This window comes from Somniosus microcephalus, unplaced genomic scaffold (genome assembly GCF_052327205.1).
Source record: "Somniosus microcephalus isolate GS21.2 unplaced genomic scaffold, FLI_Smic_1.0 unresolved_chr7, whole genome shotgun sequence".
In the NCBI taxonomy this organism is placed as follows: Eukaryota; Metazoa; Chordata; class Chondrichthyes; order Squaliformes; family Somniosidae; genus Somniosus; species Somniosus microcephalus.
Genome location: NW_028225185.1, coordinates 21132770 through 21149634, shown reverse-complemented (window position 1 = coordinate 21149634; position 16865 = coordinate 21132770). Strand labels below are relative to the sequence as shown.

General features: G+C 53.6%; 2 protein-coding genes across 2 annotated transcripts in view; one reads left to right on the top strand and one right to left on the bottom strand.

Annotated features, from left to right (window-relative positions):
- The window catches only part of LOC147086622 (leucine-rich repeat-containing protein 71-like), a 42885-nt gene extending 38559 nt beyond the window's left edge, over positions 1-4326 (top strand). Inside the window, exon 5 of the mRNA XM_085978286.1 lies at positions 4169-4326. Coding sequence (XP_085834412.1) covers positions 4169-4326 — 158 coding nt within the window. The remainder of the gene's footprint in view (positions 1-4168) is intronic.
- Positions 4327-4552: 226 nt separating this feature from the next.
- Positions 4553-16865, bottom strand: part of LOC147086620 (A-kinase anchor protein 13-like) — a 108726-nt gene continuing 96413 nt past the window's right edge. The window contains exon 4 of the mRNA XM_085978285.1: positions 4553-4762. Coding sequence (XP_085834411.1) covers positions 4553-4762 — 210 coding nt within the window. The remainder of the gene's footprint in view (positions 4763-16865) is intronic.

The following is a 16865-nucleotide window of genomic DNA, read 5'->3' as shown; positions in this document are numbered from 1 at the left end:
GGTCTGTCACTGTATAACACTGTACAGTACTGGTGGGTACAGGTCTGTCGCTGTATAACACTGGGGTACAGTACTGGTGGGTACAGACCTGTTACTGTATAACACTGGGGTACAGTACTGGTGGGTACAGACCTGTCGCTGTATAACACTGGGCTACAGTACTGGTGGGTACAGGTCTGTCGCTATATAACACTGGGCTACAGTACTGGTGGGTACAGGTCTGTCGCTATATAACACTGGGGTACAGTACTGGTGGGTACAGGTCTGTCACTGTATAACACTGGGGTACAGTGCTGGTGGGTACAAGCCTGTCACTGTATAACACTGGGGTACAGTACTGGTGGGTACAGGTCTGTCACTGTATAGCACTGGGGTACAGTACTGGTGGGTACAGGTCTGTCACTGTATAACACTGGGGTACAGTACTGGTGGGTACAGGTCTGTCACTGTATAACACTGGGGTACAGTACTGGTGGGTACAGGTCTGTCACTGTATAACACTGGGGTACAGTACTGGTGGGTACAGGTCTGTCACTGTATAATGGGTACAGTACTGGTGAGTACAGGTCTGTCACTAACACTGGGGTACAGTATTGGTGGGTACAGGTCTGTCACATAACACTGGGGTACAGTACTGGTGGGTACAGGTCTGTCACTGTATAATGGGTACAGTACTGGTGAGTACAGGTCTGTCACTAACACTGGGGTACAGTATTGGTGGGTACAGGTCTGTCACATAACACTGGGATACAGTACTGGTGGGTACAGGTCTGTCACTGTATAACACTGCGGTACAGTACTGGTGTGAACTGGACTGTCACTGTATAACGGGTACAGTACTGGTGGGTACAGGTCTGTCACTGTATAACACGGGTACAGTACTGGTGGGTACAGGTCTGTCACGGTAGAACGGTAAGGATGTGATCGCGTTAGAGAGGGTGCAGAGGAGGTTCACCAGGATGTTACCAGGGCTGGAGCGCTTCAGCTATGAAGAGAGACTGGGCAGGTTGGGTTTGTTTTCCTTGGAGCTGAGGAGGCTGAGGGGGGACATGATTGAGGTGTACAAAATTATGAGGGGCATAGATAGGATGGATGCTGAGGAGCTTTTTCCCTTAGTAGAGGGGTCAATAACTAGGGGGCATAGATTCAAGGTAAAGGGCGGGAGGTTTAGAGGGGATTTGAGAAAGAACTTTTTCACCCAGAGGGTGGTTGGAGTCTGGAACTCACTGCCTGAAAGGGTTGTGGAGGCAGAAACCCTCACAACATTTAAGAAACATTTGGATGTGCACTTGAAATGCCATAGCATACAAGGCTACGGGCCAAATGCTGGAATATGGGATTAGATTAGACAGGGCTTGATGGCCGGCGCGGACACGATGGGCCGAAGGGCCTCTATCCGTGCTGTATTACTCTATGACTCTATGAACACGGGTACAGTACTGGTGGGTACAAGTCTGTCACTGTATAACACGAGTACAGTACTGGTGGGTACAGGTCTGTCACTAACACTGGGGTACAGTATTGGTGGGTACAGGTCTGTCGCATATAACACTGGGATACAGTACTGCTGGGTACAGGTCTGTCACTGTATAACACTGGGCTACAGTACTAGTGGGTACAGGTCCGTCACTGTATAACACTGGGGTACAGTACTAGTGGGTACAGGTCCGTCACTGTATAACACTGGGGTACAGTACTGGTGGGCTCAGGTCTGTCACTGTATAACACTGGGGTACAGTACTGGTGGGTACAGGTATGTCGCTGTATAACACTGGGGTACAGTACTGGTGGGTACAGGTCTGTCAGTGTAGAACACGGGGGTACAGTACTGGTGGGTACAGGTCTGTCACTGTATAACACTGTACAGCACTGGTGGGTACAGGTCTGTCGCTGTATAACACTGGGGTACAGTACTGGTGGGTACAGACCTGTTACTGTACAACACTGGGCTACAGTACTGGTGGGTACAGGTCTGTCGCTGTGTAACACTGGGGTACAGTGCTGGTGGGTACAGGTCTGTCACTGTATAACACTGTACAGCACTGGTGGGTACAGGTCTGTCACTAACACTGGGGTCCAGTACTGGTGGGTACAGGTCTGTCACTGTATAACACTGGGGTACAGTACTGGTGGGTACAGGTCTGTCACTGTATAACACTGGGGTACAGTACTGGTGGGTACAGGTTTGTCACTGTATAACACTGGGCTACAGTACTGGTGGGTGCAGGTCTGTCGCTGTATAACACTGGGGTACAGTGCTGGTGGGTACAGACCTGTCTCTGTATAACACTGGGGTACAGTACTGGTGGGTACAGGTCTGTCGCTGTATAAAACTGTGGTATAGTACTGGTGGGTACAGGTCTGTCACTGTATAACACTGGGCTACAGTACAGGTGGGTACAGGTCTGTTACTGTACAACACTGGGGTACAGTACAGGTGTGTCACTGTATAACACTGGGGTACAGTACTGGTGGGCACAGGTCTGTCACTGTATAACACTGTACAGTACTGGTGGGTACAGGTCTGTCGCTGTATAACACTGGGGTACAGTACTGGTGGGTACAGACCTGTTACTGTATAACACTGGGGTACAGTACTGGTGGGTACAGACCTGTCGCTGTATAACACTGGGCTACAGTACTGGTGGGTACAGGTCTGTCACTGTATAACACTGGGGTACAGTACTGGTGGGTACAGACCTGTTACTGTATAACACTGGGGTACAGTACTGGTGGGTACAGACCTGTCGCTGTATAACACTGGAGTACAGTACTGGTGGGTACAGGTCTGTCGCTGTATAACACTGGGGTACAGTGCTAGTGGGTACAAGCCTGTCACTGTATAACACTGGTGTACAGTACTGGTGGGTACAGGTCTGTCACTGTATAGCACTGGGGTACAGTACTGGTGGGTACAGGTCTGTCACTGTATAACACTGGGGTACAGTACTGGTGGGTACAGGTCTGTCACTGTATAACACTGGGCTACAGTATTGGTGGGTACAGGTCTGTCGCATATAACACTGGGATACAGTACTGGTGGGTACAGGTCTGTCACTGTATAACACTGGGGTACAGTACTAGTGGGTACAGGTCTGTCACTGTATAACACTGGGGTACAGTACTGGTGTGTGCTGGTCTGTCACTGTAGAACACTGGGCTACAGTGCAGGTGGGTACAGGTCTGTTACTGTACAACACTGGGGTACAGTACAGGTGTGTCACTGTATAACACTGGGGTACAGTACTGGTGTGTGCTGGTCTGTCACTGTAGAACACTGGGCTACAGTGCAGGTGGGTACAGGTCTGTTACTGTACAACACTGGGGTACAGTACAGGTGTGTCACTGTATAACACTGGGGTACAGTACTGGTAGGTACAGGTCTGTCAGTGTATAACACTGGGGTACAGTACTGGTGGGCACAGGTCTGTCACTGTATAACACTGTACAGTACTGGTGGGTACAGGTCTGTCGCTGTATAACACTGGGGTACAGTACTGGTGGGTACAGACCTGTTACTGTATAACACTGGGGTACAGTACTGGTGGGTACAGACCTGTCGCTGTATAACACTGGGCTACAGTACTGGTGGGTACAGGTCTGTCGCTGTATAACACTGGGCTACAGTACTGGTGGGTACAGGTCTGCCGCTGTATAACACTGGGGTACAGTACTGGTGGGTACAGGTCTGTCACTGTATAACACTGGGGTACAGTACTGGTGGGTACAGGTCTGTCACTGTATAACACTGGGATACAGTACTGATTCGAACAGGTCTGTGGCAGTATAACACTGGAGTATAGTATTGGTGGGTACAGGTCTGTCACGGTATAACACGGGTACAGTACTGGTGGGTTCAGTTCTGTCGCTGTATAACACTGGGGTACAGTACTGGTGGGTACAGGTCTGTCACTGTATAACACTGGGGTACAGTACTGGTGGGTACAGGTCTGTCACTGTATAACACGGGTACAGTACTGGTGGGTACAGGTCTGTCACTGTATAACACTGGGGTACAGTACTGGTGGGTACAGGTCCGTTAGGAAAATCACAGGGTTCCTGTTGGTGAACAAGCAACTGATGGGGAACAGGAAGTGTGAAGGCAATTGGGCAACTTTTACAACATAACTAAACTGTAAGTTCATGCCGATGTGCCTGTACCTTTAAGAAATGCGGAGGGACAATGACGGAGTGTGCCTGTCACGTGACACAGTCCGCCCTCATCACACGTCAGAATCTACACTCATCACAGGGCGCGGCCCGCCCATGTACACGCTCCCCTACCGTGAACTACACCCCCCTGACTCTCCTGACAGCAGTAACTGAAGTAGCTTTCAAACCATTTCTCTCTTAAACCGGCTGAAAGCGGGAAGCACCGTCACCCCGACCTGGGAGACTCAGCCTATGGCCAGCTCCCCTTCAAGGGAGGCGGTCTGCTAAGGCCCGTGTGGAGGCCGTGCACAGCAGCGCTCACCAGGCACACGGCACAACAACGAACGGTCTCCTCCCCCGCCACAATCATCGAGTCTCAGATCCCAGACGCCCCTCCCGTTCAACGCCCCCCACCCCCCGCCCCCCGGCCTGGGAGCATGTACTCACTGGGGCAGATGAAGGCCTCCTTGGCGATGATGCTTTTGTTGCAGGCATAACACAAGGTGTTCCCGGACACCGTGATGGAGTTGAAGAGGTGGCCATTTGTGATCCTCGTCTCTCTTTCCTTGGCTTCTTTCTCCCTCTCTTTCAGCTTGTCCTTCTCCCTATTCTGCAGAACGAACCGGGGAGAACCGTCAAGAACATGGAATCCCAACACAACACGGGTCAAGACAAGACACCCGGCTGGTTTCGCCGGTGTTCGGATGCATCAGGGTTGGAAGCCCACCACTAGGGCCTTCCCCGTCTTAAGCTCCACACCCACTGTGCTACAAACTCTTCCCCTCCCTCCCTTCACATTCACCGTGCTCAACCCAACACTCATCCCTCCCTCTCCCTCTCCAACTCATAGTCGCCCAGCACACCGGGGAAAGAACGAGTTGGAGTAGGTTACAGTCATGCAGAGCTCTGGTCAGATCCCATCTGAAGTAACTGGGTTCAGTTCTGGGCCCCGCCCCTCAGGAAGGAGATCTTGTCCTCGGAGAGGGAGCGGCGCAGATTCACCAGAATGATACCCGGGGGGCTAAAAGGGTTAAACTCCGAGGACAGGTCGCACAGACTGGGCTTGTATTCCCTCGAGTTTAGAAGATTAAGGGGTGATCTAATCGAGGTGTTGAAGATGATTAAAGGAGTTGATCGGGTCGAGAGAGAGAGAAACTATTTCCTCTGGTGGGGGGAGTCCAGAACAAGGGGGGGCGTCACCTTAAAATTAGAGCCAGGCCGTTCAGGGGTGATGTCAGGAAGCACTTCTTCACACAAAGGGTGGTGGAAATCTGGAACTCTCCCCCCCAAAAAGCTGATGAGGCTGGGGGTCAATTGAAGCTTTCAAAACTGAGATTGATAGATTTTTGTTGGATAAGGGTATCGAGGGTTACAGAACCAAGGCGGGCAGATGGAGTTAAGATACAGATCAGCCATAATCTAACTGGATGGAGGAACAGGCTCGAGGGGCTGAATGGCCTCCTCCTGTTCCCTTCCTCCCGTCGGCTACATGTTGTTCAAACACGTGGGGTTCCTCCGCTGTATTAGTGGGAGTGTTAACCCTGTAACATAAACACTTCATGTGCTTTACTGGAGTGTCAGCCGTGGATTAGTGGGTAGCCCTCTCTCTCTCGCCTCGAAGTCAGCAGGTCGTGTGTTCGAATCCCACTCGAGACTTGAGCACAAAATCCAGGCTCACACTCCAGTGCAGTGCCGAGGGAGCGCCGCACAGTCGGAGGGGCAGTACTGAGGGAGCGCCGCACAGTCGGAGGGGCGGTACTGAGGGAGCGCCGCACTGTCGGAGGGGCGGTACTGAGGGAGCGCCGCACTGTCGGAGGGGCGGTACCGAGGGAGCGCCGCACAGTCGGAGGGGCGGTACTGAGGGAGCGCCGCACTGTTGGAGGGGCGGTACTGAGGGAGCGCCGCACTGTCGGAGGGGTGGTACTGAGGGAGCGCCGCACTGTCGGAGGGGCAGTACTGATGGAGCGCCGCACTGCCGCACAGTCGGAACTGAGGGAGCGCCGCACTGTTGGAGGGGCGGTACTGAGGGAGCGCCGCACAGTCGGAACTGAGGGAGCGCCGCACTGTTGGAGGGGCGGTACTGAGAGAGCGCCGCACTGTCGGAGGGGCCGTCTTTCAAATGAGACGTTAAACCGAGGCCCCGTCTGCCCTCTCGGGTGGATGTAAAAGATCCCACGGCCACTATTGGAAGAAGAGCAGGGGGAGTTCTCCCTGGTGTCCTGGGGCCAATATTATCTCTCAACCAACATCACTAAAAGAGATAATCTGGTCATTATCACATTGCTGTTTGTGGGATCTTGCTGTGTGCAAATTGGCTGCCGCGTTTCCTACATTACAACAGTGACCACACTTCAAAAAGTACTTCATTGGCTGTAAAGCCCTTTGGGATGTCCAGAGGATGGGAAAGGTGCTATATAGATGCAAGTCTGTCTTTCTTTAATCTCATTATCAAATGAACCAATTCTTACCAGAGGCCGAGGGCCGGACTGAAATTCCCAGCAACAACCAACGTGAGTGTAATGTACTGTCACGTGGTTTGTCATAAGGGTTAGCATGAGCAAGCTCATTTCACTCTGGCCTAATAAAGCAAGCGCATGGACCAGCAACTCATCCTGTCTCTGTTCTTCATTTGTTCTGCCCACATATATTACACGAGGATGGGGTTCGCAAAACCATTTTTAGGGGTCATGGAAGGACACAGTGTTCAACCTTTGAGTAAACAAGTTTAAGGTGAATTTGTGACACCTAAACTGAATTTTTGCGATGTTTTACTGTTAAGGCTGATGCAGAATCATCTGTGCCTCGCCTTCGCGTGTATGTTTACACAGCAACAGCGGCGCTGATTCTCACAGGTACATAGAAACATAGAAGATAGGAGCAGGAGTGTGAGGGTGCCGGTTAGTTCTCCTAGTAACCCCTAGGTGGCACCTTCATGAGTGGTTACCCCTCTCTTTTCATTCGACCAAAAACAAGTTCACAAATAAACTGACAAAAACCCAATGACCCTTTTAACCAGCCCTCCACCAATCAAATTAAAATTTGGTTGTCCAGATTAATTATGCACTCCAGTCCCCGCGGCGCCCACCGGTCACGAAAAAGCTCGAGCGTGCCGGCGGACAACGCGTGCTCCATCTCTAGGGCCACCCGGGCGCGAACATGGCCACGGAAGAGGGGGAGGCAATCCGGTCGGACGACCCCCCCGCCCGCCCGCTGCCAGGACCAATTAATGGCTTTCTTGGCCAGGCCCAGGAGCAGGCCCACGAGGAGGTCCTCCGACCCGCCCGCTCCCCTCCGCACGGGGTGACCGTAGATCAGGAGCGTGGGACTGAAGTGCAACCAAAATTTGAGGAGCAGCCCCCTCAAAAAATGGAAGAGGGGCTGCAACCTCTCACACCCCATGTAAACGTGAAAGACGGACTCCTCCAGACCGCAAAACAAACAGGCGGTCTGGGAGTCCGTAAACCTATTTAAAAATCTATTGCACGGAACTGCTCTGTGCAACACCCTCCAGGCCAAATCCCCGATAGAACAAGGGAGGACTCCCGCATAGAGAGCCCCCCATTGGGGACCTCCGTCTCCGTCCGGAGGTAAAACGGCACGCCACGGCGTGTCCGGACGGCAGGCGAAGATGGCAAAGTGGAAGGTGTGCAAGAGCAGCCCGTACAGGAAACCCCTCCGCGCAGAATGAAAAAGCACGGAGGGTATTTCCTCGAGACGGCTCAAGTTGTGAGGCACCGATCCCCGAGGGGAGTTTCGGGGCAAGGCGCCGATAAGGAATTCCATCCGAACGGGAGTAAGCTCGGACGGGATCTCCCCACGTGCCCGAGCCGCCTCGACGCACCTCGTGGCGCCGGGGGGCAGCATCGCTTTCACCGCCCCGATGGCATCGACCGCGAGCCGGACGTCGTCCCACGACATGATGAGTGGTTACCCCTCTCTTTTAATTTGACCAAAAAAAAAAAAAACAAGTTCACAAATAAAGTGACAAAAACCCAATAACCCTTTTAAATAGCCCTCCACCAATCAAATTAAAATTTGGTTGTCCCGATTAATTATGCACTCCAGTCCCCGCGGCGCCCACCGGTCACGAAAAAGCTCGAGCGTGCCGGCGGACACCGCGTGCTCCATCTCTAGGGCCACCCGGGCGCGAACATGGCCACGGAAGAGGGGGAGGCAATCCGGTCGGACGACCCCCTCGCTCGCCCGCTGCCAGGACCAATTAATGGCTTTCTTGGCCAGGCCCAGGAGCAGGCCCACGAGGAGGTCGTCCGACCCGCCCGCCCCCCTCCGCACGGGGTGACCGTAGATCAGGAGCGTGGGACTGAAGTGCAACCAAAATTTGAGGAGCAGCCCCCTCAAAAAATGGAAGAGGGGCTGCAACCTCTCACACCCCGTGTAAACGTGAAAGACGGACTCCTCCAGACCGCAAAACAAACAGGCGGTCTGGGAGTCCGTAAACCTACTTAAAAATCTATTGCACGGAACTGCTCTGTGCAACACCCTCCAGGCCAAATCCCCGATAGAACAAGGGAGGACTCCCGCATAGAGAGCCCCCCATTGGGGACCTCCGCCTCCGTCCGGAGGTAAAACGGCACGCCACGGCGTGTCCGGACGGCATGAGTGGTTACCCCTCTCTTTTCATTGGACCCAAAAAAAGAAACAATTTCACAAATAAGGTGACAACAACCCAATTACCCTTTTAAATAACCCTCCACCAATCAAATTAAAATTTGGTTGTCCCGATTAACAATGCACTCCAGTCCCCGCGGCGCCCACCGGTCACGAAAGAGCTCGAGCGTGCCGGCGGACACCGCGTGCTCCATCTCTAGGGCCACCCGGGCGCGAACATGGCCACGGAAGAGGGGGAGGCAATCCGGTCGGACGACCCCCTCGCTCGCCCGCTGCCAGGACCAATTGATGGCTTTCTTGGCCAGGCCCAGGAGCAGGCCCACGAGGAGGTCCTCCGACCCGCCCGCCCCCCTCCGCACGGGGTGACCGTAGATCAGAAGCGTGGGACTGAAGTGCAACCAAAATTTGAGGAGCAGCCCCCTCAAAAAATGGAAGAGGGGCTGCAACCTCTCACACCCCGTGTAGACGTGAAAGACGGACTCCTCCAGACCGCAAAACAAACAGGCGGTCTGGGAGTCCGTAAACCTATTTAAAAATCTATTGCACGGAACTGCTCTGTGCAACACCCTCCAGGCCAAATCCCCGATAGAACAAGGGAGGACTCCCGCATAGAGAGCCCCCCATTGGGGACCTCCGCCTCCGTCCGGAGGTAAAACGGCACGTCCGGACGGCATGAGTGGTTACCCCTCTCTTTTCATTGGACCAAAAAAAAGAAACAATTTCACAAATAAGGTGACAACAACCCAATTACCCTTTTAAATAACCCTCCACCAATCAAATTAAAATTTGGTTGTCCCGATTAACAATGCACTCCAGTCCCCGCGGCGCCCACCGGTCACGAAAGAGCTCGAGCGTGCCGGCGGACACCGCGTGCTCCATCTCCAGGGCCACCCGGGCGCGAACATGGCCACGGAAGAGGGGGAGGCAATCCGGTCGGACGACCCCCTCGCTCGCCCGCTGCCAGGACCAATTGATGGCTTTCTTGGCCAGGCCCAGGAGCAGGCCCACGAGGAGGTCCTCCGACCCGCCCGCTCCCCTCCGCACGGGGTGACCGTAGATCAGGAGCGTGGGACTGAAGTGCAACCAAAATTTGAGGAGCAGCCCCCTCAAAAAATGGAAGAGGGGCTGCAACCTCTCACACCCCGTGTAGACGTGAAAGACGGACTCCTCCAGACCGCAAAACAAACAGGCGGTCTGGGAGTCCGTAAACCTATTTAAAAATCTATTGCACGGAACTGCTCTGTGCAACACCCTCCAGGCCAAATCCCCGATAGAACAAGGGAGGACTCCCGCATAGAGAGCCCCCCATTGGGGACCTCCGCCTCCGTCCGGAGGTAAAACGGCACGCCACGGCGTGTCCGGACGGCATGAGTGGTTACCCCTCTCTTTTCATTGGACCCAAAAAAAGAAACAATTTCACAAATAAGGTGACAACAACCCAATTACCCTTTTAAATAACCCTCCACCAATCAAATTAAAATTTGGTTGTCCCGATTAACAATGCACTCCAGTCCCCGCGGCGCCCACCGGTCACGAAAGAGCTCGAGCGTGCCGGCGGACACCGCGTGCTCCATCTCCAGGGCCACCCGGGCGCGAACATGGCCACGGAAGAGGGGGAGGCAATCCGGTCGGACGACCCCCTCGCTCGCCCGCTGCCAGGACCAATTGATGGCTTTCTTGGCCAGGCCCAGGAGCAGGCCCACGAGGAGGTCCTCCGACCCGCCCGCCCCCCTCCGCACGGGGTGACCGTAGATCAGGAGCGTGGGACTGAAGTGCAACCAAAATTTGAGGAGCAGCCCCCTCAAAAAATGGAAGAGGGGCTGCAACCTCTCACACCCCGTGTAGACGTGAAAGACGGACTCCTCCAGACCGCAAAACAAACAGGCGGTCTGGGAGTCCGTAAACCTATTTAAAAATCTATTGCACGGAACTGCTCTGTGCAACACCCTCCAGGCCAAATCCCCGATAGAACAAGGGAGGACTCCCGCATAGAGAGCCCCCCATTGGGGACCTCCGCCTCCGTCCGGAGGTAAAACGGCACGCCACGGCGTGTCCGGACGGCATGAGTGGTTACCCCTGTGTTAAATCCTTAATTGACTGTTATTGGGCTTATGAGTTTCACCTGTGATTTGTAGTATATTAGTTCTGTTTTTCCCCTTCTCTGTGCTCAGTCTTGACAAGTCTTTGTGACAAGTGGTTGCTTGTCAGAGCTCCTAAAGTGTAATTGTATCTTTGTGTTTATTAAGTAAAGTACTTTGTTTGAACTTTATACCTGCCTCTAGCCTCGTCTCTGCACTTGGGTCCAGAACCAGCCTCGCCCTGACAGCAAGACTGAGCCAGTATGGACCCAGCAGTGATGGAGGAATTTCGTTCTATTCTCTCCCTTCAGGGTGCTTTCCTCGGTCGCCTTGAGCAACTTCTCCAAGGCATTGCGGACAAGGTAGATACGTGGACTCAGGCCATTCAACACCTAGCTGCTGTGGCTCCTGCTCGGGATGTTCCTCTTCAGCCAGTTCCTTTGGGTGCTACCCCACCGGTCGCCGATCGCCAGACTTACCGAGAGCCTCGCCTACCTGCGCCGGAGCGCTATGATGGTGATCCAGGCAAGTGTCGTGGCTTCCTGACCCAGTGTTTCCTGGTTTTTGAACTTCAACCTTCCATGTTCCATTCATCTCGCTCTAAGGTAGCATTCATTATTTCACTACTTTCGGGAAAAGCTCTCGCCTGGGCTACCGCTATCTGGGAGCAGCAATCTCCGGTCTGCTTTGATGTTGTCGATTTCACCGCTGAGATGGGCAAGGTCTTTGACCATCCTGTGAGTGGACGGGAGGCAGCTAAGAGACTTTTGAATCTCCGCCAGGGCGGCTGCAGCGTAGCCGACTTTGCCATTGAGTTCCGCACACTCGCTGCGGAGAGTCGCTGGAACACCGAGGCCCTTCTTTCCATGGTTTTTTTACGGCCTTTCCGGAACTATCAAGGATGAACTAGCGTCCAGAGAGATCCCGGAGGACCTTGACACGCTCATCTCCCTTGCTGTCAGAGTGGATAACCGCCTCCGGGAGCATGCTAGAGAGAGGAGATTCACTACTTCCACAAGGGTGAGATCGTCTGGTGTTCCGGATCTGACCAGGAGTTTCCAAGTACCCCCGAGTCCACCTGTTAGCATGGAGGAGACACCTATGCAACTCGGCAGAACTCGGCTCTCCCAGGTTGAGAGACAGAGGAGATTGAGAGAGGGGTGTTGTCTTTACTGTGGCCTGTCTGGTCATTTCAGAGCCACATGCCCAGAGCTCCAGGAACAAGCCAGGAGGATTGGGAAGATACGGATTGATCAAACCCCTTCTTCTACCCCTTCTGTCTTCCAAACCCTGATTCCTGCTCGTCTCTCTTGGGAGGGAAAGCAGTTCAATCTGCAGGCGTTCATTGACTCCGGGGCCGTGGGTTGTTTTATTGACCGTACCCTGGTGCACAGACTGAAAATTCCTTTCTCCTGCCTGGATAAGCCTTTACAAGTCATGGCCCTCGATGGCAGGCCCCTTGGTTCTGGGCTCATTCATCATATCACTGGAGTGTTACATGTCCAAGTGGGGGAGAGACATCAAGAGTTGCTGCAGTTTCACCTGATAGATTCCCCTGAGCTTCCTCTTGTTCTTGGACACCTGTGGCTCTTTCTCCACAACCCTCATATTGACTGGACTACTGGGATGGTGCTGGAGTGGGGTCCTTCATGTTCAACTAACTGTCTCAAGGTCTTCCCTAGTCTGCCTCGTCCTTCCTCTCCCGAGCCAGCCGATCAGCTGGACCTTGCTCGTGTGCCTCCTGAGTATTCGGACCTCCATGCGGTATTTAGTAAGGGGCGGTCCTCTACACTCCCCCCACACCGGCCCTACGACTGTGCGATTGATCTCCTGCCTGGTACTAGCCCTCCTCGGGGGTCGGCTCTACTCTCTCTCTGGTCCTGAGAATGTTTCGATGGAGGAATATATCAAAGAAGCCCTCGCCACAGGTTTCATTCGTCCTTCCACCTCCCCAGCGAGTGCAGGTTTCTTTTTTGTAAAGAAGAAGGATGGCGGTCTCAGACCTTGTATAGACTATCGGGGGCTCAACAAAATTATGATTAAGAACCGCTATCCTCTCCCTTTGATGTTCTCAGCGTTTAAGCAGCTACAGGGAGCTACCATCTTCTCCAAACTTGACCTCCGCAATGCATATAACCTGGTCCGCATTAGGGAGGGGGATGAATGGAAAACTGCCTTTATCACCCCGAGCGGTCACTGGGAATACCTTGTCATGCCCTTTGGTCTCACTAATGCCCCTGCTGTCTTCCAAGCTCTGGTCAATGACGTGCTCCAGGACCTGCTGAATCAGTTCGTGTTTGTTTATTTGGATGACATTCTCATCTTCTCGAAGTCCCCCCAGCAGCATGTCCAACACGTCAGGCGGGTGTTGCAGAGGCTCTTGGAGAGCCGTCTCTTCGTCAAACCCGAGAAGTGTGAATTCCACGTCACTAAGGTCACCTTCCTGGGCTACGTTATCTCTGGTGGAAGCGTCCAGATGGATCCGAGTAAGGTTCAAGCCGTTCTGAACTGGCCGAGTCCCACGTCGGTTAAGCAGATTCAGCGGTTCCTGGGGTTCGCCAACTTTTACAGACGCTTCATCCGCAACTTCAGCTCCCTTGCTGCGCCCCTCTCCGCATTGACCAAGGGCTCTCCTGTACGGTTTAGCTGGTGTTCTGAAGCAGAACGGGCCTTCCAGGAGCTCAAACAATGCTTCACCTCTGCCCCCATTCTGATACATCCCGATCCCACCTTGCCCTTCATCGTAGAGGTGGATGCCTCGGATATTGGAGTTGGGGCTGTCCTGTCCCAGCGCTCCCCCAAGGACCAAAAACTTCATCCCTGTGCCTTCTTCTCCCGTCGCCTGAAGCCAGCTGAGTGTAACTATGATGTCGGCAACAGGGAGCTTTTGGCAGTTAAGTTGGCCTTGGAGGAGTGGAGACACTGGTTGGAGGGAGCGGAACATCCTTTTGTCGTCTGGACCGACCATAAGAACCTGATATATATTCAGGACGCTAAGCGCCTCAACCCCCGGCAGGCCAGGTGGGCACTCTTCTTTAACCGGTTCAACTTTCTCCTGTCGTACCGCCCAGGGTCTAAGAACCTCAAACCGGATTCCCTTTCTCGCCAGTTTGACCCCTCGGAAAAGGACCGGATTCCGGAACCTATCGTCCCTAGTTCCTGCATCGTGGCTCCCGTCGTGTGGGAGATTGAGACTGTGGTGCGAAGGGCCCAACGTCAGGAGGCCGATCCCGGAGGAGGCCCTCCTAATAAACTTTATGTTCCCAGTCGAGTGCGCGCCCAGGTCCTTCAATGGGGCCATTCTTCTCGATTGACGGGTCATCCTGGGATCCGTCGGACTCTCGAGTTTCTTAAAAGGAGGTTCTGGTGGCCCGCTATGGAAGCCGACACCCGGACCTTTGTCTCCGCTTGTCCCGTCTGCGCCCAGAACAAGACATCCCAACAACCTCCGCTTGGTCTCCTGCATCCCTTGCCTATTCCCAGCCGTCCCTGGTCTCATATCGCCCTGGATTTCATCACCGGGCTACCTCTATCTGAAGGATTCACCACCATCCTAGTTGTGCTTGATCGCTTTTCAAAGGCTGCTCACTTCGTTCCTCTTGTCAAGCTTCCCTCGGCCAGGGAGACCGCCCAGCTGGTTGTCCAACACGTCTTCCGCCTCCATGGCTTGCCCCTGGATGTTGTCTCTGACCGTGGTCCTCAGTTTTCATCTAGGTTTTGGAAGTCCTTTTGTTCCCTCCTAGGGGCTTCCGTCAGTCTCTCTTCAGGGTTCCACCCTCAATCTAACAGCCAGACTGAGAGAACTAATCAGGATCTGGAGAGGGTGCTACGAAGCTTTGTGTCCTCCAATCCTTCCTCCTGGAGCAAGTACCTGGTCTGGGCAGAGTATGCACAGAATACCCTTCAGAGCTCCTCCACTGGTCTTTCGCCTTTTGAGTGCCAATATGGCTTCCAACCGCCACTCTTCCCGGAACAGGAGAAGGAGGTAGGAGTGCCGGCTGCCCAGGGGTTAATCCAACGCTGCCGTCGTACCTGGAGGAGGGTCCGATCCGCCTTGCAGCTTGCCTCATCTCGGCAGAAGGTACAGGCCGACCGTCACCGTCGCCCAGCTCCTCGGTTCCGGACCGGACAGAAGGTCTGGCTGTCTACCAAGAATCTTCCGCTCCATGTAGAGTCCCGCAAGTTGGCTCCCCGGTTCATAGGACCTTTTAGGATTTTGGAGCAAGTAAACCCGGTGGCCTACCGGCTCCTCCTTCCTCGATCGATGAGGATACATCCCACATTTCATGTCTCTCACCTCAAGCCGGTACTTACTAGTCCCTTGGTTCCTGCGGCTAGACCTCCACCCCCGCCCCGTATGATCGACGGCCAGCAAGTCTTCACGGTCCGTCGTCTCCTTGATTGTCGCCGGGTCAGGAGGAGCATCCAATACCTGGTTGACTGGGAGGGTTTCGGTCCTGAGGAGCGTTCCTGGGTTCCGGCCCGGGACATTTTGGATCCGGAACTCATAAGGGATTTTCGCTGTCGTCACCCTGCTCGTCCAGGAGGAACGTCAGGAGCCGTTCCTAGGGGAGGGGGTCCTGTGAGGGTGCCGGTTAGTTCTCCTAGTAACCCCTAGGTGGCACCTTCATGAGTGGTTACCCCTGTGTTAAATCCTTAATTGACTGTTATTGGGCTTATGAGTTTCACCTGTGATTTGTAGTATATTAGTTCTGTTTTTTCCCTTCTCTGTGCTCAGTCTTGACAAGCCTTCGTGCTAAGTGGTTGCTTGTCAGAGCTTCTAAAGTGTAATTGTATCTTTGTGTTTATTAAGTAAAGTACTTTGTTTGAACTTTATACCTGCCTCAAGCCTCGTCTCTGCACTTGGGTCCAGATCCAGCCTCGCCCTGATAAGGAGTCGGCCATTCGGCCCTTCGAGCCTGCTCCGCCATTCAACGAGATCATGGCTGATCATCCAAACCCTAGCACCCGGTCCCTACACCGACAGCCATCCCACCCAAGCCCTATCCCCGTATCCCCGCGTATTTAATCCCCCCTAACACTAAGGGACAATTTTTTATCATGGCCAATCAACCTAACCCGCACATCTTTGGACTGTGGGAGGGAACCGGAGCACCCGGAGAAAACCCACGCAAACACGGGGAGAATGTCTGTGTGGAGTTTGCACAGTCGCCCGAGGTCGGATTTGAACCCGGGTCCCTGGCGCTGTGAGGCAACAGTGCTAACCACTATGCCACCGTGCTGCACGGGTAGCGTGCTGAGTCACTGTTCGACGGGATCGGGACAATCATGGCCGCACCTACGGGATTCATCGGAAGCCTCAGCCTGTATGGCCGAGCTCGCGAACCATTCCGTTCTGCGGAAGGACATTTAATATTTTTTTTTTTTTTTTTTTTTTTTTAAGGCCAATAACATTATTGAGACCGAAGGTGCTGATGAAAATGTTCAAGCTCAAAATAAAGTAATTCGTGAACGGAAGAAAGCAATTTTTCTAACGGAGATCGGGCCAGATGTCTACGGAACGCTGACAAACCTTCTTGCGCCAGGGAAAGTGAAGGAGGTGTCGTTTGAGGACATTGTCGAGAAACTCGAGGACCATTTCGACCCAAAGCCGTTAGAAATAGCAAAGAGCTATAAGTTTGGTACCAGAAACCAAAAACCAAGTGAAACCATCAGTGAGTGCATTGTAGCTCTCGAGAACCGGTCTTTGCATTGGAACTTCGGCACGTTGTTGGATCGTGCGTTGAGAGATAAGTTTGTGTGTGGACTGGTGGTTGAGCGCACGCAGTCCAAGTTACTGAACACTCCGAACCTAATACGATAGCAAAATACTGCGGATGCTGGAAATCCAAAATAACAACGGAAAACGCTAGAAAAACTCAGCAGGCCAGGCAACATCCGTGGAGAGGGAAATAGGGCTAAAAATTCGGTGGCGCCGCGTTTGGGGCGCCAAGCTCGCCTGGGCGCCAGAATTTGCGCTCCGGCCAGAGCCGCTTGCGCCCTCCC